Source organism: Drosophila albomicans, chromosome 2L (genome assembly GCF_009650485.2).
Source record: "Drosophila albomicans strain 15112-1751.03 chromosome 2L, ASM965048v2, whole genome shotgun sequence".
In the NCBI taxonomy this organism is placed as follows: Eukaryota; Metazoa; Arthropoda; class Insecta; order Diptera; family Drosophilidae; genus Drosophila; species Drosophila albomicans.
Genome location: NC_047628.2, coordinates 16,851,421 through 16,873,929, shown reverse-complemented (window position 1 = coordinate 16,873,929; position 22,509 = coordinate 16,851,421). Strand labels below are relative to the sequence as shown.

Here is a 22,509-nt window from a genome sequence, read left to right as displayed (position 1 = left end):
TGGCAATAAGTGAAAAAACATACTTAAAAAATGCGCCAACAAAAGAAGGCAACAGAACAAAACACACAAAAAAATACGCCATAGAAACAGCAGCAACAGCAGCAACGGCAGCAACAACGAGAAATAAGTGAAGCAAAACAAAAGTTATAAGCATTTGGCATTGCCTTAAGTTTGCTTAAATAATTCATTAAATTAAGTATACAAAACAATCAATCAAAGCGCATTTAGTCTTCTTCTACCAGAAACGAAATGAAATGTTAATGAAATGCTCCGATTTTCCTTGATTTCCTATACGACGCATTTATTTTATTTGCTTTCTATTAAATTTCTTAATTTCCTTAATATTTATTTTGAAATTGTATCACAATTTTTTCTGTTTACATTCTTCGAGCGTGAAAGTAGCATGTTCTCTTCTCTCTCTCTCTCTCTCTCTCTCTCTCTCCTTGGAATAAATGTATATGCTCTCTCTAGCTAGGCTCACGCTAAAGCTGAAACTAAAGCGAAATGTTTTGTGGCTGCAGTCAGCCCCGGGGGAATGTCAGCGAAACATCGCAACATCGCAGCAGCAGATAGAGAGATCCAAGCTCAAGGCAATTATGGCAAGAAGCTGCAACTTTCAAGGCGCATTCACATAGCAAAAAAAAATATACATGCATATGAAAAAAAATCAACAGTGGAATATGAAAAAGCACAAGAAAAATATGCAGAAATGAAACTGAAAACATTCTGCAAAATATGTATTTTTTTTCATACTCTTTCATATACAGCACTCAAAAGGGTATATGCGATTAATTAGTTGACATTTGAACCTGAATGACTTGAATAAAATTGCAGAACTCTTCATAAAAGTAAATTACATTTCGCTTTGAGAATTGAAAAAAGACTTAAACGTTTTTCAATCTGCAGTTGTAGTTAGAAATTATGAATTTAAGCAACATTAGATTAAAGCAATAATAGTATTATTAAAAATAAACAATAGAGCCTTATATAATCTATTAGAGTATAAAAAGGGAGCAAATATATATAATTTTAATATTCTAAAATATAAAGAATGTAGGAATTCATTATTAAATGTAATAAAATGAATATTCTTTTAAATTTTATGTGGATTCCCTTTAATTACTCAGTATTTTTTACAAGTTGTGGTGTTTTTTTGGTTTATTTCCGTTTTTTATTTGTTTTGTGCGTCAAAGGTAAATGTTTTTGGCAAAGGTTGATACACAGTATTTTTTAAAAGTTGTTGGTATTTTATTGGTATATTAACTTTTTATATTTATTTTGTGCGTCAAAGGTAAATGCAATCTCTGTCACCAAGTTCCGCATATGTTATTTGGCACAGGTTGTTCGACATTTTTGGCAGTTGCTCTATAGTTCACTTCATGCAGTGTGACCATGCAAGGCCAAACATTTTTGTGCAGTGTACTGTCGTGCAGTGTAGCATAAAAATGCGCATAAAAACTTGCACATTTTTGCTGCAGTTGCTGCGGCATCCGAAACAACGCCCAGGACAACGCTCACACTCTATCTCGCTCTCTCTTCCTCTCTCTATCTCTCTCTCTCTCTCGCCCCCGATGTCTCCGTGTTGTACTCTTGATGCTGCTCTTCATTGCTTTCTCCGGTTGTCGCAGCGCTGGATCAAGTTGCTGCGGCTCGTCGTCCGCTTGCCTCATAAGCAGTTGCAAGTTATTGACGCAAGATTTCCCCTGACATCTATTTTTGTATGAGCGCTGCTGCTTCAGCAGCAGGATACATTCAAGGCGAATGTGCCGCCGCCGGCTGCAGCATAGTTTAGTTCTTCAACACCCACGCACACACACACACACACCCACACACACACACACTCGACACACGCTCAAAGAAGCCCGAAAAAATATGTGGCGTAAATGTTTGCCTTGTGTTGCATTTTTCGCAACATTTTTATAAAAATAATGTTTACAACTACAACTTCAACTACAACTGTATCCGTGCAAGTAGCCTTTGCCTTTGCGTTTGCTTTTCCTTTAGTTAAATATGAAGTTTAGCTTTAGTTTATAAACGTTAACAAATAGTTGGCAGTCCATGGCTGGCGATTTTGCCAACAAACTTATTTACTCGGCAAATAGTTATACTTGTATTTAGTTACTAAGTTAGTTAGTCGACTGCAATGAAATAAAAATGCCATACACGCTTTCCCACACACACACACAAACACACACACACACACACTTTGCTGGAGGTGCGTATGTTGTGCGTCTGTGCATGAAGCTTGTGTAAATATTTTGTAGAATTATGTGAAATACGCAAAGGTATTTAGATACATTAATGTTGGAAAACAAGCATTAAATCTCTTAAGTATAGTATGCTAGGCTATAAAATGCTCTTGCTGGAATTTAAATATTATTAATAAGAAACTATTTTCGTATAAATAGATTTCCAATGTTCTGCCTAGAAAAAAGTCATAGTATTTATTCATCTGCTTTTAGCCGCCAGTTATTTCAAGTCCTCGATAGTATAGTGGTTAGTATCCCCGCCTGTCACGCGGGAGACCGGGGTTCAATTCCCCGTCGGGGAGGTCTATTAAGTAAATACTTTTTTTATGCTTTTTTTAATTTTTTCTAAATATTTGTTCATATTCATATTTAATATTTTACTATTGGTACTATAAATAGCACAGACATATGTAAATTTTATAGTTTGTTGCTTTGTTTTCATATGCTCCAAAAAGTATGCTATTATTTTTGTCACAACTTTTGCTGCGTGCCACCAACAACAACGTAACTGTGTGCAAGAAGTCAACTTGCAACAATATGCAAATTAAATGGCATTTTTCTTTAGCATTTCGCAAGGCGACGCAATTGTTGTTGATTTTTAAAAAAACCCTATTTAACGATCCTTACGGCGCTTTTGGTTTACTTCTTATGTTATGTTGTTGTGCACGTACTTTTGCTGTTTTTTTTTTGTTCTGTTTTATTGCATGCTTGTTGTGCCTGCAGCACGTGCCGCCTGCCAGGCTTTCAATTATGTAAGGTCTTTATAATCGAATAATTAAAAATGAAAAATTAACGCATGAAAAATGCATTTTCAGCTCGAATTTACCAGCGGCAGGTGCGTTTTGGGTTGTGTCTGTGTTGCCGCTTCACTGCCTGCAGTCTGGCACACCATCCGGCCTAGCTGAGATACCCTGTAAATACGCACGGCTATAGAAAGGCATCCTTAAATACAGTGAATGAACTTCGCATGGCAGCATAACTTCAAACAGTTGTAGAAGGCAAATATCGTAATACGTTTCGTGTAGGGTATCTTCAAGCCGTAGCGTACTTGTATTGCGCACTCGTGACTTGTTATGTTTGCCTGCTTCATGCTTTTTCCATTGGCAAACACTTTGAGCTCACATGCAAATATAATTGCAAGATATTTCGCTTGCTTTATGGTTGGCAAGAAGGAGAATCGCGCCCGACCAGTTCAGCATTTAATGAAAACTGTCTGAGTAATTAAATACATGATGACAAAAGTATGCACACACACACACACACACACATGCAGCTGGGTTAAAGCCGAATTTATTTATTTAAATTACACATGCACACGAGCATCGCCGATGCGAAATATGCGAATTATTTATGGCAGTCATCGAACAGCGACAACAAGAAGAGTTGCACAACAATAAGAACAACAGCAACAACGGATCCATTGACTTGACCTCATTTTGTGGCATTTTCACGCTCCTTGGCGTGATATTATTGCCCGCTTTGCGGCGCCTTCTGGAGGATCATTTTGTGTGGAGTCTGCGCGAAAATAAAGCGCATTTGCCACTCGCTGTTCTGTTCCCCGGGTGCAGCTAATGCGTTAAAGAGTTGAGCTCATTAAGGCGCGTCCCGGTCCAAGACCTGGCTTCCTGTGGAGCAACTATTAACGCTCTTTGTTTGTGCTGGGCCAACACTTTGAGAGGTTTTTCTTCTTTACTTTTTTTTAGTGCAAATAATTTACAGCGACCCCGGCAAATGGCAAATGGCGGACTCCGGACTACGGACTACGGATGGCGGAAATGTAAAACCCAAAAACCCACCAAGTAGTGTCCGGTGCAAAAGCATAAGAAAAATTTCAAACAAAACTTAATTACTTGCCTCAAGTTGTTGGGCCAACTAAAGTGGGAATGGGAGCGGAAACAAATTGGCCAAATTTGCTTGACTTGCTGGCGCGTTTGTATTTCGTATTTTTTTCTGTTTTTTTTTTTTTTGTATTTTTTCGTATTTGTTGTACTTTGTTTACATTAACTGAGCAAGGGTGACACTTGCATTGCCCCTTTCGCTTTTTTTTTTTGTGCTGTGTTCAGTTACTTTAATGAGGGTTTAAGTATTATTTGCTCAAGGGTTTCCTTTGCCCTTTTGTTTAACGACGATGGACCACAAGCCACCGCCCCCCAAAACAAAACCCATTCCCTGACACCGTTACTTAAACGGACTAACAACAACAGCAACACCAACAAAAGTGAAAGGGAAAAAAACGAAATGTTTATTTGTATTGCGTGTAATAATTTTTAATTTTAATTTTTAGTTCGTTGCGGCCAAAACTTTGGCTTTTAAGCGCGCACAAAGCAAAAGAAAAGGAGACAATGAAAATAACAAATCAGAGATAAAAACTGCTGCTGCCGTTTTGGCGGTTAAAAGATAAACAAATGTTCTTGCGAAAGAAAGGAGTTTAACTAGATTAAAAAAGCGGAGTGGAAAGAGTGAAATAATGAAAAAGAAAAGTAAAATCTAGGCTCTCTCGCTATAAATATTAGCGATTTACATTTGAATTACTTTCGACTTGAAGTACACAGACAGAAAAAGTGCTAAGATCGAGAATACGAACTCCGACTTGAGCTTGAACACAAAAGCAACAAACACATGGAAAAATAATGATTTGCATCATCTCTACTTACTAAGCAAACAACCAGAAATTTGTTTTTAATTTTAAAGGAAGGGAATTCCAACATTTTGAGAAACATGAATAAAACTATATTTTGTTTAAATCGTACAAATTTTAAATCAAGAAGCGAGAGTCGAATTTTGATACATGTAATAATAACTAAAGTATTTATGATTCTTAAAAATTTGTTTGCGATTAGACACAAATTGTTGAAGTTATTAAAGAAATTCATTTGCAAAAACAAATGGTCTTATTTGCTTTGGCTTTCAATCTGGTATATTTTGAATATATATATTTTTGAATATTTTTTTATCTTGAAATAAACCAATTAATATGGTATATTTTAAAACTAATACCACACCGTTTTGATTTTGTTCAGCGGGTATTTCATGGTCGAGCACACTTAACTGTAGCTTTCTTATCTGTTTTAACCTAAAGATCTTATTTCAAGATTGTTTTTTTCAACATCGAAACAATTTGAAGTCCATATTTGCAAACTACCATTCAATCTAGGATGTTTTCTCTCCGTGTACTTGACACAACGAACAATCAATTATTGCTTTAGACACAGTTAATGAGTTTACACATATTAGTAAAACTGATTCACTTTGTGGTTTGTTTTCTGCTGCGGTTGCTTATTATTGTTATTCTATTATGGTCGTGCTTGAATCACATTATAAACTTGAGTTCAAGTTGTGTTCGAGGGCGCCCTCAACTATCCACATAATTATCAATTTGACTCGTCGCATAATTTGCCAGCCAGTGGAGTCCATCCAGCCATCGAACCTTGTTGACATTGCGACAGCGTGAGAGTGAAGCGTGAAGCGTGAGACATGGAAATGAATTCCATTTTTTATTAATTGTACGCTCATTCTTTGGGAACTGTTTGTCTGGCCTGGGCTCGGACTGTGCTGGCCAAGCATTCATTGTGACGAAGATGACTGCCACTGCAGTGGCACTTGACTGATGCCGCCGCTTGATGATGAAGGCGTGCTGACAATGGGCCAACTTGGCGGATGTGGATGGACCAGTCGAGTGCCGCTTGGCTTGGGCCATTGAAACAGTGTCCTCTTCTGAGCGCTGTTCTTTCAATAATTTGTGTGCTTTAATGAGTCGCAGTTGGAGGCAGGACGCAGGCAGCAGAGCAGCAGAGCAGAGGGCATAAAAATAATTTTAAATCAGCTGCATATTTGCACAAAGCTTTATTTGATTTTAATTGATTTTTTTCTCTGCTGCTGCTTCCCAGTTCCCAGTTCGTGTGCCAGCTATTTGCTTTTAATTTACCAACACACAGACGGAGGGAGAGACAAACACATGAAGAAGAGAAAGAGAGGGAAGGAAGAGAGGCAAACACACACACACTCACTCACGTGTGTGCTGTCGACTGTGGGCTCAATTCATTTCGATTGGCATCTCAGCTGTGTCTGTATGTATTTGCCCATAATTCGACTGTTTGATCTGTTGAAAAAGAATATATATACAAACAACAACAAAAAAACGAATGCGAATGCATATTATATATATATAGAGCATATAGATATGCGCGTATTTTAATTTTATTTGCTTTTTAAATGAAGCATCATCGGCCCGAAGCCACGCAGCTGATTGCCTCACTGCCTTCGGCATACACAATCAGTTGGCCAATCCCCAAACTCCTCCTCATCCTCCTCCTCCTCCACCTTCGCACCCCCTCGGAAATTAACCTCAAATGCAAGCAATGTGCTGCATGAATGCTACCTAAAAGTATGCTACACATATAACATATATATCTACTCTATATACATACTATATCATACAATACAGCAAGAAGCATAAAAATGAAATGAAATTTTATTTACGTTGAGTTGAGCTGAACGGAGCGGAGTTGAGTTGTTGTTTCAGTGCTTGGCCCGCGGCTAGTTAAGTTTTTGGCTTGTCGTTTCTTCTGCGTATCGTAAAATATTTGCGTTATTATGCTAGTTATTTTTTTGCAATGTTTCCAGTTGGGTTCAGCATCAGTTTCTCAGGTTGAACCCAACAACAACAAGAGTTTTCCCCCCCCGTCACAGTTTGCTAGCTCATTTTTATTTCATCGCCTGCGGGCTGGGGATGACAAAATGGTTAGATGCATGCAACACACACATGAGGGACAGGAAGAGAGTGAGGAACTCTGGCAACGTTCCCTTTTCGTAATAAAATGTCAAGTATTTGCTGCCAGGAACAACAACGAAATCCAGTTTGCTAATAAAACTAAAACCCACTGAAGCATGCTTTTTGCTGTTTCGCAAAATATTAACTTGTATAGTTGCGAGTTCTATGAAAAAGTCGACATATTTTGTGGCAGCCGCAACTCTTCAAGCCAATTAGCAAAAGCTGCCTTAAAAATTTCTGTGTTTAAGCCAAGGCAAAAGCGTATGCAAAAGCGTATGCCAAAAGCATCAACAATGAAAATGAAGAGCAACGAAAAAAGAGAAGCTCGATAAACAAGCCTGGCAGACATTTTAATGACCTTCAACTTGGACAAGAATCTGTTGGAAAAATGGCAACAATCGGGGCGTTAACGGATATTGGCTTAAAATGTCATAAAAATTGTTACAGTTGCTGCCAGGCAAAAAACCTGATGAAGTAGTGAAGAGAGGAAGCGGAGATGTGCCAGCACATTTATTGGTAAATAAAGTTCCTATTCCTGTTTCCGGCCATGATATAAAAGTTAATAATAAATTGAAACAATGAAGCCCAAATTGTTGATCTTTGCTTGCTGCGAGAGCCAACGAACGAACGTAAAACAAAACTCAACTTTATAGCCAATGTAATAAAATTTCTAATGGTCTTCGCTGCTCTACCAAAGGGCATATCAAATCTAGCTAGGCAAAAAAGCCAGGCACACTGGATTTAATTAATTTTACGATACGAATTTGTAACACAAAATGCGTGTATGTGTGTGTGTGTTTTGACTGTCAAAAGATACGACGAGTTTAACCTGATATTTGTATTTGATTCGCATTTCGATTACAACCTGTAGATCAACAAGAATACCAATTTACCTATGTCCAAATCGAATCAATGAAAATGTGACAGAGGTGTTTGAAGCCATTTTAAATATTTATTTAAAGGATAATGTTGTGCTCTTTAAATAACACCAGAAACTTTGACAAAGTTGCTTATTAAGTTGACTGCCTTTTTCCTTAATTTGAATATATTTTCTATGTCAATAAATTTCAATTAGTGCTTTCCTTTTAAATGGAAACAATATCAAAGTGTGCCTCGCGTACCATTTCTAGTTTTAATTTTTAATGTTGACAATTTTCCCAGAACTTTTCCTTAGCAACTTCTTCTCAAGTGTGAAACCTGTGTCATGTGTGTGCGTCTTGTGTCTCGTGTCTTGTGACTGAGTTGAAGACGGAGACATGTAAAGTGAAATTTTAATTATATATCATTACAGGCCTCTGCGAATGAAAGGTGAGAGACTGAAGTAAAGTAAAGGGCTTACTTGATGTACATGAGATGTGACCCAAAATTGTTGGGGAATATCAAACGCATCTAATTAATAATTAATAAGCATTGTCAATTAGAGGCCGGGCGCATGAAACACACTCGCACATATTTTTTATGCATGTCACAGCATTTTGTCATAAAGTGATAAAGGTAAAAAATCAACAGGCCTCGGGGAATGGGAATTACATTTTTAGGGCCATGCCATCGACTTTGGTCTTTTGTCCTTATTTTTTTGTTCTTTTGCTTTTGCTAGATGACAATCTTTAGCATCGTGTGTGTCGAGATTGTTATGTTTGGTAGAGCTGCAAAATTCTGAAGATAAAGATGAAGATGAAGATGAAGATGGCGGTGGAAATGGAGATGAAGATGCCGCACGCATGTGGCATAATTGAAAGCGACATCATGGCAGCCATGTTGCGACGTTGCGAGCAACGTTGACAGCTGTTCTTTGAGGGGCACGAGGCACGACTTGAGACAGGTGCACGTTTAACTTTTCCTGTGTGTCTCTGTGTGTCTGGCTCGACTTTCCAATAGAAGATTATAATGTACGCATTGCTTAATTTAAATGCTGAATATAGATGTGCGCTTCTGTGTGTGTGTGTGTGTGTGTGTGTGTGTGTGTGTGTGTGTGTGTGTGTGTGTGTCTGTCGCTTTTCCTATGGCAAATTAAATTAACAGCAGCTGCCGCTCCATGCCGTGCAGCCAAGCGGCGATAACAGACACTCATGTTTTAAAAATTAAACGAAATAACGAAATTTGCATAAATAAGGAGCGCTAATAGGATTTCGTTTGTAATTATCAAATTGGCAGCATTAACAAAATGCTCTGCGCAACAAAAAAAAAAAAACAGTTGAATCAAATTAAAGATACGCCCCGCAAAAACAGATTTGCTTTAAGCATTCGCTTATTCGAATATTTATTGTTTAGCATTAACATTAAAACAAAAAAATATGTACATGCATGTTGGCACCTTTTTCAATTATTATATCCTTTATTTTCAGCACTTTTCCGAATTGGGTATTTACAATAAAGCAGAATGCTAGTTAGGGAATGTTAAAAGGTCAGTTACAAATTTAATATATACAAAACTTCAAGTTGATTTACATAATTTACTTCTAAACATATTCCTTTTATGCTTTCGATATTGACAAAGCCAAACTTCTTTACTTTACAAAGTCAAACACGTTTTTGTTCATACTTATTTATAGAATACTTATTTATTTAATTGAATGCCAATAAGTCTCTCTTTCTCTCTTGGGTAGCTAGAGGAAATCTTAAGAGTCCAGCATTGCCGACGGACGCATTGCGAATGTTTTTTATACCCGCTACCCATAGGGTAGAAGGGTATTATAACTTTTGTGTAAGTAGCAGGCATAAGGAGGCACATTCTTAATCAGCGTCAAATGCCGAGACGATATATGTAGAAGTTATTTAAGAAATGCTTTATATAGTGGTCTTAGTTGCTTTGGCTGACTATCTTGTATATTTTGGACTCTATAGTATATTTTGCACTCTACAGAATGTTTTGATTTAGTACTATATCAATATACCAACACATATGCTTTAGTATATTTCAGGATATTTGTGGTATATTAATTTGGTATATTTTAAAATTAAAACCACCCTCTTCAATGGCTAGCGGGTATCTCACAGTCGATCACACTCGACTGTAACTTTCTTACTTGTTATACCCGCTACCCATAGGGTAAAAGGGTATTATAACTTTGTTCCGGCAAGAAATGTGGGTAACAGGTAGAACGAGCCATCTCCGACCCTATAAAGTAAATATATTCTTTATCAGCGTCAACAGCCGAGACGATCTAGCCATGTCCGTCTGTCCGTCTGTCAGTCTGTCCGTCTGTCCGTATGAAACACTGGATCTCAGAGACTATAAGAGATAGAGCTATAATTTTTTTTTCGACAGCATTTGGTATGTTTGCACGCAGATCAAGTTTGTTTCAAATTTTTGCCACGTCCACTTCTACCCCCGCCAATCAAAAAAATCGAATAACAAGTGTAATTTTAAAGCTATACCAATTTTGGTATTTACAATAATTACTTATGATTCCTGAAAATTTGGTTGCGATCGGATAAAAATTGTGGAAGGTATTAAAGAAATACTTTTGTATGGGCAAAGACGCCTACTTACTAGGGGTCTTAGTTGCTTTGGCCGACAATCTGGTCCATTGTGCCGTCTATGGTATATTTTGAATGGTGTCCTATATCGATATACCAAACATACCATTTGGTATATTTTTAGTACTTTTAGTATTTTCGGTATATTTTGAAAATATTACCGCAATATTTTGCCTTTATTCAAAATGGCTAGCGGGTATCTCACAGTCGATCACATTCGACCGTATCTTTCTTACTTGTTATTTATTTGTTTGGCAGCGTTTCGTTTGGGTTTTGTCCAAAATTTATTGACTGGCTCGCCAAATCGATTTCGCATTATTTGCGTATGGCAATCCAGCTGCTAATTTGCTTAAAAGCATAATTAACAACAGACGTACGTGTTCGCCCACACACACACACACACACGCACACACAGATATGGCCACTCACACATAGCACAAAAATGCGGCATTTTATAGCTGCTGCTGCATGTGAGTCGTAAAAAAACAAGCGAAACGCAAGGTGTAAAAAAAAAGGAATACAGCACAAAAAACAGCGTAAATCAGCGCAATGAAAGAGCAGCGAACACAACAACAAAGCGAACAATTCCGAACAGCAACAGCAGCAACAACAGCTAGAGATACGGGACGTATACGCAACGTAACGCCACGTAACGAATTTCTTGTGTGTTTTGTTTGAATGCTTTGCGGTTTTTTCGTAGCGTGTGAAAATTGTAATAATTGTAAAAAAAACACACACAACTCGAAAGAGGATTGGCATGAGCAGCTCTTCATTTATCGATTAATGGAGCAGTGTGCTTAAAAGTCTGCTACAATTTGGTGGAAAAATGCGTTGCTTGAATATAGACTTGATGTTGCATATAAATATATCAGCATTTATTGTCTTTTTTGTGTGGAATATTTTGCAATTTATTGCACAACTTTTGCACATTGATTTAAAATGGCAACTTGAGATATTAATTTCATTTCTGTATTTACTTATTTGCGTTGATTTTTTTAATGCCACTCAAATGAATTCGAAGCGAAATGTTGGCGCATATAAATGACGCACTTAACAAAGTTTTGTTCGGTGCTACTTTAACAAACACAATTTAATATTTTAATAGCAGACATAAGTTTTAAGACTGCTGCCGAAGTCCGGTGAGAGAAAGAGCGAAAGAAGGCGCAAGGAAAGAAAAAAAAAGGTTTTTTAGAGTCGACGCTTTTTCATTTCCATAATTTGCTTTGTGCACCAATTAAAAGTGATTAGTTTCATATTGCGTCATTTATATAATTCTTATTTCTTATTGCGAATTTTGTTTTGTGTTGCGCCCCGTAATGCGAAGCCAAAGTCGTCCCACAAGCAAACTGAGCGAAAACCTTTTAAATTCCGCGGTAATTAATTGGTGGGCTATGCAAATGGAGCAAGCTAGCAGCAAAGCCAACTTCCCTTTCCCTTCTTTCTTTCCTCTTCTCACTCTCTCTCTCTCTATAAACAGTCGAATGTCTTCATTTTCATTTGGTTTGTGCCACAAGTCTGAACATCGCGTGCCGATGCACGTAAACGTTTACCTATAATTTTATGACTTTGTGAGCGACGGCATCGGCGGTAAACAAAGTTTGCTGTTGTTGTTACTACTCCCCCTCCATCAACAAAGGGAGAAAAAACGAAGCAACTTTTCTAATTATAATCTACATAACTTAAAATGCGAACAGGACGCGAGGGCAAAGTTTAACGCCTGCAAACGCATGTGAAATTAAATTATAGCTCTGTGTATGTGTGTGAGAATGGAAGGTAGACAGGTGGGGCGGAAGAGGGTGTGGCAAAACAAAAAACAGCTGTTGAAATGGAAAACAAATACCGTACAAGGCAAAAGTCTGAGAAACGGCAACAAATGCAGCCAACAAACAAACTGCAAAACTTGAGTCGTTGCTTGGCGACCGTCTAAATTAAATTTAAAATTTTTATTGATGGCTTCATTTGCATGGCAAAGGCACAAACATACATACACGCAAACACACACAGACACATACACATTCACATAAATACGTGCTGCTTGTTGGGTGTGTGGAAAAAGCAAAGTGCCTCACAACTTGCCGCGTTTATCCTGAAAAATCATCTAATCTGAGCTAGACTTCATATTTTTCTTGTTGCTAAGCTGCCTGCCATATGAATATGTATTGCACAGTAAAGACATTCTAGAAGGCGTAAATATAAGCAAATCGCCATTGAAATTGTGTATGGAATTTAATATATTAATTATAAAACTAAATTCAAACTAATTTCTATTTTCAAACTAATTTAAAGACAATTTTGTTTACATTGAGATTAGGGTTTGGTTTGCTTGAGATTTTAAAGGCAATTTCAAGACGTTTTCAAGGCGATTTCAAGGCGATTTCAAAGCGTTTTCTTAGCGTTGTTTCGCTTCTAGCACATTTCCGTGTGTTGTGTATGCAGCTAATGCTTTTTCACTTTAGTCCAGAGCGGAGAGAAGAAAGAAAGTAGGCAGAAAGCAGGAGACTCGCAGGGCTATGTCAAGTTTTTGGCCAAACACCCTGGGGCATATTTTAGAGGCTCATGTGACAAATTGCCAAAGCACGTGTATTGCATGCTTATTTTGAGTATGCCATTCAGCTTTTTTCCATGTTTCATATGCCTGAGATGCTGCCGTCCTGTCCGTCCGTCGGTCTGTCCTTCCTTCTTTGTCCTCACTGTATGTTGTAGTTTGCCTGCGTTTGCCGTTTGTCGTTTGCCATTTGCTACGATGACAAATCCAATTCATTTCGCTCCGCCTTACGTGGCGTATGCGTAATGTGCCTCAACTAAAGCTAATGGGCATGAGCTCATGCTACCTGCCTGCCACCGTGCCACCGTGCCACCTGCCTTCTTGCCACATCGCGTAGCGTGCGCTGATTTCCGCGTATAATGAGCGAGCATGTCTAGAAATTGACGCACACTTCAATCATTTTTTATTGCCGTTTCCATGCTCAGCGCTCAAGTGGAAGCCAATCAAAAAGTTGCGCTTCACAACAAAATGTTCAATGAAAATACAACAATCTCCTCCCTCCTCCCTCCTTCCTCCATCACTTCATTCACTCACTCAGTTGCTTGCTTGTTGGGCTCCTCATCAACTCGCTCAATTCAAACAACGAGTGCTGTGATGCCGATGCTGATGCCGATGTTGCTGCTGCTCTTGTTGCTTGCTGGATTGGGGGCTGGATGAAGCATCAATATCATCTGCAACTGGCAACAATTACGCGTTGCCTTAATTGCCACACACTCGTTTACAAGCCGGCGCAACAGCAGCAGCAGCAACAGCAGCAGTTGCAACAACAACAACTCTGTTGCACTGTTGCACTGACCCGACGTTGCATGGGGTTGAAATCAAAATCATTGGTGTGAAAATAAACTAATTGAAGAACAATTTCATTTGCAACGGCAACGGCAGCAAGGACAGCGACACCGACAACAACAGGCAACACTACGTATGGTGGACATATGCCCCATCTTGCTGCATTTGACCCGAGGTCAAGTTGCAAGCACACACGCACGGTTTACGCAACCGGAGACAAGCGCGCCAGCAAACGGGAGACATTGCGGCGCCCCGTGCTTATTTATCAGTTAAGCCAATGCCGCTGTCGATGCCACAGGACTCGGCAACAACAACAACAACAACACCAACAATAGCAGCAACATCACTCTTTCTTCACTGACAATATTTTCTGTGAGCTGCTGGAGGCCGTCACATCGACTATCAAAATGAATGCATGAAAAACTACGAAATGGTAATGTGCCGTTGCCATGCATCCCCAGCAACAACATGAGCAACAACAGCAACAACAGCAAAAGGCGTCGCACAGTTGTTGCAGACGCCTCTTGGGCTTGTTGTTGTTGCTGTCTGTTTATCTACCGTTCGCTTGTTGCCTGAAGAGCCGCTTATGCGTTTTCATTGCCATTGCCGGTTGCCAGTTGCTACTGTTGCCCGTTGCCAGCAGCAACAGTTTCCTCTGTTGCGTGTGAAAAATTGATGGACATGTGTTCAGGCCACAAGCAGAGAGAGAGAGAGAGTGACAGCCGCTTCGTCAGTGACAAGGAGACAGGATCAGCAACAAGAGAGAAAGAAAGAGAGAGAGAGAGAGAGAGAGAGAGAGAGAGAGAGAGAGAGTGAGAGATAGAGAGATAGAGTCCAGGGAGGGAACAGAGGATGTGGAAACCAATCAGCTGCATGAGTTTTCAATTTCTCACCTAATTGGCGGCGAGTCAATTGTATTTCAAGTGCAGCTTTGCAACAGTATCAACAACCACACACACACACATACACACACACACTGTGCAACACATGCTATGCACATCAGTTAGCAATAAAAAGAATTTTTGAAATAAAACACTGCAAATCGCAATTTAATCAGCTTACGCACAATTTTGCTGCATATTTGGCATTTAATTACTTTATTAGATAACAATTTTTAATTTAATTGGCGCGCAAAAATGTTAACAGCTTTTTAGCACACTTGTATGCAATGTGTTTTTTTTCAGCCACTTAAATAATGACTTAAATTACAATTTTTAAAGTTCGTAAAATTGAATTTTGTAAACAACATTATTTTGTATGGAAATTTGTATTATAAAAAGGCATTTTACTACGTTTGAAATTAATTAGAACAACAAATAAAATCTCATTTGACTATATTTAAAATACTAATTAAATTTTTTGAAATGAGGGTTAAAGCAATATTTTCAGCAATATAAAAGTTCAAATTTAATTTGGCTTCATTTTTAAATATAAATGGACATTTTTCGCAGTTGCTACGGTATATTTTGAATGTAGTACTTTATCAATATACCAAATGTAGCCTTCGGTATTCTTTTGGTATAATAATTTGATATATTTTACAAACAAATACCGTTGAAGTGCGCACTTCTAACATTAAGTTGAGACTTCTTCGATATATAGTACATATTATCTATTACTTAATTTCATTTTACCATATTTTTATATGTAAATTTAGTTTTTCAACCAGTTTTCTAACTGAAATAACATTTAAAAATAAAATTTTTTTAGAAGGTTTCATTAAAGTGTCTATCAAAATAATTAGCCATTATTTCTTATCTTTTACTGAATAAAGCTCCAAGGATTTTGCTCCACAACTTTCAGTTCAAAGTTCTTGTAGTCTGAGCAATAATAAAAACTAGTAAATAATGCGAGAGTCGATATATTAATTTGACTATCAAATTATGCCCAGCACATAAATTAGTGAGTTCCACGCTGATTCAGACTATCGATAATGCCACACAGAGTGTATCCCTGTTTTTTTCTTTATGGTTTGTCGAACATAAACTAATTTCTTTTTCGGTCAGCCTTGAGTTATGACGCTTTAATTGCCCTGCGAAATAAACCAAGCACACAATTTGCATGTTTTTCAACTTCGTTCTCAGTTTTTCTTTGCTCGCTCATGATTCACGCTCTCTTTCTATCGGGGCCACATTCAGGCATCCATACAAAATGTGGCTTTTCATTAAAATCTAAAAACATAAATCTAAAAACTGAAACCAACAATGGCAGCCAGATGGGTGAAGCTCGCGGTCTGCGAGGCTGTCTTTATGTCTTCCTTCCTTCCTGACTGCCTATCTTCCATCCTCTCCGACGTTCGCAGTTTCGCCTTGAAGCTAATTGAATTTGGAAATTCAAGTCAAAATTAAAAAATTACGAGCAACAGCTTCGACTCGACGCTTAAATAAACTGTAAAACGGAAATGTATTCGACAGGTGGAAATTGAAACTGGTTGAATTGTAAAATGAAGCATAAAATGCGCTGTTGCTTTTATTAATGTTTATGCGACGCAGCTGCTGCCACGCCCCCATCCTTCAACTTCCCCTGTTTCGAGCCATTTCAACGCCCACGACGTCGTCACCAGCATTCAGCAGCAGCGAGTGTTGCAAAACAAATACATTACGCATCTCGATAATTTATACTTTTTGATTTTAATTTGCACAATTTCGCCGCATATTTTATGGCTTTTCTTCTTTTTGCATATTTCTTTTTTTCGCCCGTTTGTATTTGTCACTAAAAACTGGTGAAAATTATTATTACGGCAAGCGAGGGCAGTTTCTAAGGAAGTTTGGAATATATTTACAAAATTCTTAGAAAGCTTTATCGTGGGGAGCATTGTATGTAGACTTGGTTAGTTTAATTCACTGATTATGTATTTGAATTGTAGAATCAATTATTTGATTTCAATTGTAAAGAAAGCGCTTACGAATATTTTATTTATTTATTTCAATTAACATAAAAATAAAAAATAGATCATTATAATTTAGTGCAATAATTCTTCCACATGCAAATTTTGTTACATTTAACATGAAAGTAGATAAATAAAAAGAAAATTATTTGAAGAAAGGACAAAGGAAAGTAGATAAATAAATAGCAAATTATATTAGGAATTCATAATAAATTCGTTTTTATTTTTATTTGAATATTGAATTTGTATAAACTCTACTTCGATAAGATTATTGAGGAATTTTTATTAGCTCTATTTCGATGAGACATCCAACTAAATGAAGATTTGGAAGTCAGCTAAACTGTGGATTTCAGTGCAATACTTAATTTAAATATCGTTATCAAATTTACATTGTTTTCTTCAATAAGAGAACTAAAAAATCAAAGCTACATTATGTGTTCTAGTAAATCTCACTCCTCAAGATCTCATCTTCTCGCTTAGCCATTAAAACTGTGGCCAGACAGCAGTTTGATTATGTGCAATGAAATCACGCACTTGATGATCATTTACACCTTTTTAATGCATTGACATCAACCTTGAGATGCAGCACTTTATGAGAGGTCAAGCAATAATAATCGGAGGTTGTATTGGAGGTCGAAGAAAGGTTTTGATTGGAATTTCGGTACGAACGACTCTCGTTGCATACTTTTGGGCATGTGTTTTTATTAGAGCTGTAATTGAAGTTTAACTGCGCATGTAATAAAGGCAATTTGAGCTATTTTCAACGCATTAGCGGCATAAATAATACAAGTCGAAAGTGCGACATAAAGGCAACGACGACGACGACGACGACGACGAATATGGCTGGCCATTTCTCAATGGAAAACTCCGAAACGTATGTGTTGGCGGTGGAAGCATTTCTCTTAAGACTATGCCAAAATGCGTAACTCAAATGAACAAACAGCAACGAAATCCGAGAAGTGCGAGAGTGGAAAATGTGAAATGTGTGAAAATGGAATGAAAGGCGAACGAAAGGCGCAGCAAAGCATTACCAATTGCCATAGAAGTGTGTGAACGTGCATGTTTCTCCTCGAGAGCGAGTGTACCTCATATGTGTTGTGTGCCACACCCCCAAAGTTGATATTATACTGCCCGCAGCTCAGACGCCCACAAACAAACGATGGCGACTTATTCATTGCGCTTGCCATTAAGGTGGCTCTGATGCCGTCGTCGTCGTCGTCGTTGTTGCCTCTGCTGTGATATATAACACGCTCATAATTGGTCATAAATCTGACAAATGTAATTTGTCATCACTCAGGCAGCAGTCAGACTAGCGAAAGAGAGAGAGACAGGGAGAGAGAGAGAGGGAGTGGGACTCTCAGGGAATGTGGTAATGGTTGGCGTTGCTTGGGACCCTCCATCAGTTCAGTTCAGTTGGCCAGACTTCAGTTGGCCACGCTTTGCTGAGTGCCAAAATGAAAAAGGTGCTTGACACAAAATGTCAGCTGGATATTTTTTATTACACAATCACAACACATACAGCCAGCAAACACACACACACTCACACTCTCACACACGCACTCGCAACTTTCTTCGCCTGCGCCTAAAAGTATGCTCTGGCTCTTGAGTCTGTCACACACACAAACGCACACACACACACAGTTAACAGTTAAGGATGGCATCACGCGTAAGCCACAAAGTAGTTACTTTTTATGCTTTCCGCTTTTGGCCATTGTTTTTGCAATGGTCTCTCGCTCTGGTCACTTGAGCTCGTAAATATTTTACAAGTTTTCCTTTGCGCCTCGAGTCGTTCCCCCTCTCTCTCTTTTGCTCGCTCTCTTTGGATACGCACTCCCTTCGCCGTTTGTCTCCAACAACTAATTTTTGCTTTTATAGATGACGTACGACTTATTTGGGTGGCAGGTTCAACATCTACATTTCATTATAAATGACTTTCAAAATGGCCTAAACGTTCCAAATGAACTAGTCTCTCGCTCTCTCTCTCTCTCTCTCTATTCCCCTCTCTTTCTAGCTCTATCTAGCTATCCCTTGGTGTCCCCCATTTGATTTTAATGATGCCACTTGGGCGGCAATCAATAAACCGTTGCAAATTTATGGGAATTAAGTTGCCGCATAATGACTAAACACCAGTTGTGTATATTCTTATGTGGGGATGTCTTTACCAAATTTATTTCGCCGGGTGAGGTGAAAATATGACAAATATAAATTGTGTATGCAAATACATTTTGTGTGCTTCAGCAAAAGCAAGACAGATGAAATGCTTACTTGTGAGCCTACAAGCCTGCATACATTCCACTTAGTTTATTTTAGTTAACATTACACAAATAAATAGTATTAAAATCATAGTCAATAGTAGCTATTTATAACTCATTGATAGGCAGTTCTATTTAAATGCTTTAGTCGAGTCATTTTCAGTTGACTAATTGAGAAAGAAAGAACCACAATTCTTAAAGAAAGTAATGTAAAAATTTGATATTATTCATTTTAGAGTAAATTCAATTAAAAATCAGAAATTTATAAATGATCTTGAAATATTCCACAGACCTTTAAACAACTACGACTAATCTTCAAGCATCTCTACACAAAGAGAAACAAATCTAGATGAAAAAATATATTGCAAAACTTGATTTAAGATTTTGCCATATTAATTCAATTTTGAATTTTTTTTTTGTTCATTCTTAAATCTTAAATTTCAACATTGGGCAATGTAGAATTTTTGTAGAATTTCGATTTTGATTTAAGAATATTCCTGAATCTTTGTTCAATTTTCTATTCATATAAACTTCATTCAAGATTTTGTTCTTGATTTTAGCAAGTTTTTTTTCTCTGTGCATTCTATTTAAGGCTAAATAAGTTAAATAGGTTTTAAAGTAAATCTTTAGCACTTTTAAAGAGTTGTATATATTTTTATCATCCCATTTATTTGTGCGCTGGGAAAATGTGAAAATTCCCAGGCTTTGAAGAACACTTTCCTCGGACTCGTAAAAGTTGATGATATTGATTGCATTGTAATGACCTCAGTTTAGCGTAGTTTAAGTTGCCAAGGCGTCAATGACAATGCATTTTACAGTTTTATTTTACTTTTTTGTACGTTTGCAATTCACGGCCTGCGTTGTAAATGGGTCAGCGTCTTTTGTGAGATCGGTCGTGGAATTGAACGTGACGATCAACAAGTGCGCATTACCTCAACTACTATAGAGATGCATTCGTGTTTACTAGAAGTATTCACATTCATATTCGTATGAGTAAATCAAAACTCTGATGCGACACATTTGGCAAATTGCTAAAGATATCAACAGCATATTATTTTTCCCTTTTTTTTTTGGTTTGTTTTTTACACTTTGCTGTTGTTGTTGTTTATGCTGCTTGGTTGGAGACATCGAGAAAATCCGAGAATTTGAGTGCGACTCAATTAGAGGCAATTGAATTATTACACGACGACACTCATTCAATTTTCTATGTGATATACTGCGAGGGGGACGAATAAATACATCTGTATCTGTATCTGTATATTCATACATACATATATGAGTGAAGAATATTCTGTATGGATTTCATGTATGAATTTCTGCCACTGGCAATGCTGTCAAATCCAAATTGTGTGATGAGTAAAATGATATGACATTTCACTCGGTTAAAATGATCAAATAAATGCGCTACATTTTGCCAGTCACCACATTTTCGGCCAACACTCAGATTCTGTTTCTTTTGAAGGAAGTGTTAATGCTTTGAAAGCATTTGAGTATTAAATGGCAGCTATAAATCAACTTAAAATGCAAAAAAGTCTATAAATTATTAATATTAAATGTGATTTAAGGGAAAGCGTATAAATGAATTAGTATTACTATAGAAAACTAAAATATTTAAATTACTAACTTTTTTATTCATTACAAGTTGGTACAGAAATCAAAATTAACACGTATATCTAATAAAAATCATTTTCTTTTTATTTCAGATCACAATTTTATAACATTTTTTCTTATCGGTGAGTCAAAGTTAAAGTTTATTTTTTAATATTTTTTTATAAATCTGCACTGATTACGCTATTATAATGAATTGCCTAATGCAAAAACTCTTTAACAAACATATTTAAATGTTATTCAAAATTTTAAGCTTAGCAATAAAGTTTTTATGATGAGATAGAAACTAAATATTCGATTGAATGGTTTAAATATTTATAAGGCTTCACTTAAATGCGAATTCTTTTGAAGAAATGATTTTTGAAACCATTGTGAAGCTCTTTCGTTAATCTAAATGCCTCACAAGTGCCAAAGTGAGGCAGCCGCACACGCATTTCATGATTTCCATGCTTTTCAGGGAGATATAGGCGCCGACGCGTTGCCTTTATCCCCCAGTTTGAAAGTGGTTATTGCCGGATGCAGATCGCAAGCATGAAACATACTCGTTGTATTTCCAATTCGCAACAGCAGCTGCTGTTGCTGCTTCTACTCATTTCCGCCGCCTGCTTCGTGCAGCCCGCGGCAGGTCGAGGTGGTCGTGGACGTGGCGGTGGCTCATTTGGTGGCATCTTTGGTGGCTGGCGTAGCAAATACGGCAGCAAGTCATCGTCGTCGGGCGGCGGACGACGCGTTGTCAGCGGTTCTCCCGTTCATACGGCGATGACTGTACCCAAGGTGCCGCTGCCACCACCGCCACCGCCACCACCGAAACCCATGTCCATGCCCAAGCCACAGCTGGGCAACTATCCGCGTCAACAACTGCCACATGGCTATAATTTTGGCTATGGATCAGCGCCCAGCCAGGGCACCTACTATGCCAATACTCAGGCACTGCCCAGTGGCGCCATCTACTATCCGCAACCGCCCATGGGCAGCAGCTTCGGATCAGGTGAGCGAGAGTGTGTGTAAGCGAGCGGAAGAGTTCTATAGTTGGATACGTTTCTACATTGACTAAGGTACGAATGGATTTCTGACTGGTTTCCTGGCTGCCAGACTGATGCACAGCATGAATCGTGGCCACTATCATCAAGTGTACCATCAGAATCCGAATCAGAATCCGCAGGGAGGAGAACCTGCTCAATTGGAGAGTCGACGAATAATCGTTATTAACAATGGACAACAGGGAGAGGGTGTGGGAGAGGGTCAGGGACAGGGACAGGGAGAGACAGAGGCACCGCTGCAAGAAGTGCAATTCTTTGCTCCGCCGTTAAGCAATGAGGAGGAAACCCAGGAGGAATTATCAAGCGAGGAGCAAACTACCCAAAGCACTGATGCAACAGCGCCACCTGTTGGCGGAATTGTGTGCTTCCCCATCATGATGAAAGAGACGGATCCCCTGAATGCCGAAGAGGTGCGAGAAGTGGAACGCATTGCATGCGTGCCAGCAGCAAGTTTGAATGCCATGGCGAATGTGGATTGCCAAAACGATCCACAGTGCATGGCCGAACAGGTTGGCAGCACCACGACCAGCACAGAGCCACCAATTGTTGCAGGCGATATTGGTAGTGCATCTGATAGCACAGAGGAGGACGAAGAGGGAGCGACAGCGGCAGAGGAAGTCACTGAAGTGACAAACAGCTCGCAGGCTGATGTGGATGCTATGCTGAATTAGCCTTAAATTTATACGTTAAGCTATAATGCAAATAAATGTTTACTTTCGTTTTGATTTACAGCCATAAAATGCCTCAAAGATTCATTCTGTCTAATTATGTACTCTTTTATGGAGCACACCAAACTATGCTACTTACATAGTTTCCCCTTTTTTAATGGGCTGCGTGTAGAAAAAATCGTTCAGCTTTTGATAAACTACAAAAAGCTTAGCTCTTAATGGG

General features: G+C 38.2%; 1 protein-coding gene and 1 non-coding gene across 2 annotated transcripts; both read left to right on the top strand.

Annotated features, from left to right (window-relative positions):
* The first annotated feature begins 2,479 nt into the window (after window positions 1–2,479).
* Window positions 2,480–2,551, top strand: Trnad-guc (transfer RNA aspartic acid (anticodon GUC)). The gene has a single exon. It is a non-coding gene; the product is annotated as a tRNA-Asp (tRNA).
* Window positions 2,552–21,068: 18,517 nt separating this feature from the next.
* LOC117563212 (uncharacterized) lies at window positions 21,069–22,358 on the top strand. The gene is made up of 2 exons (XM_034241403.2): window positions 21,069–21,566; window positions 21,634–22,358. The coding sequence occupies exons 1-2, from the start codon at window positions 21,095–21,097 to the stop codon at window positions 22,287–22,289; spliced, it is 1,128 nt and encodes a 375-aa protein (XP_034097294.1). The 5' UTR covers window positions 21,069–21,094; the 3' UTR covers window positions 22,290–22,358.
* Window positions 22,359–22,509: the final 151 nt, after the last annotated feature.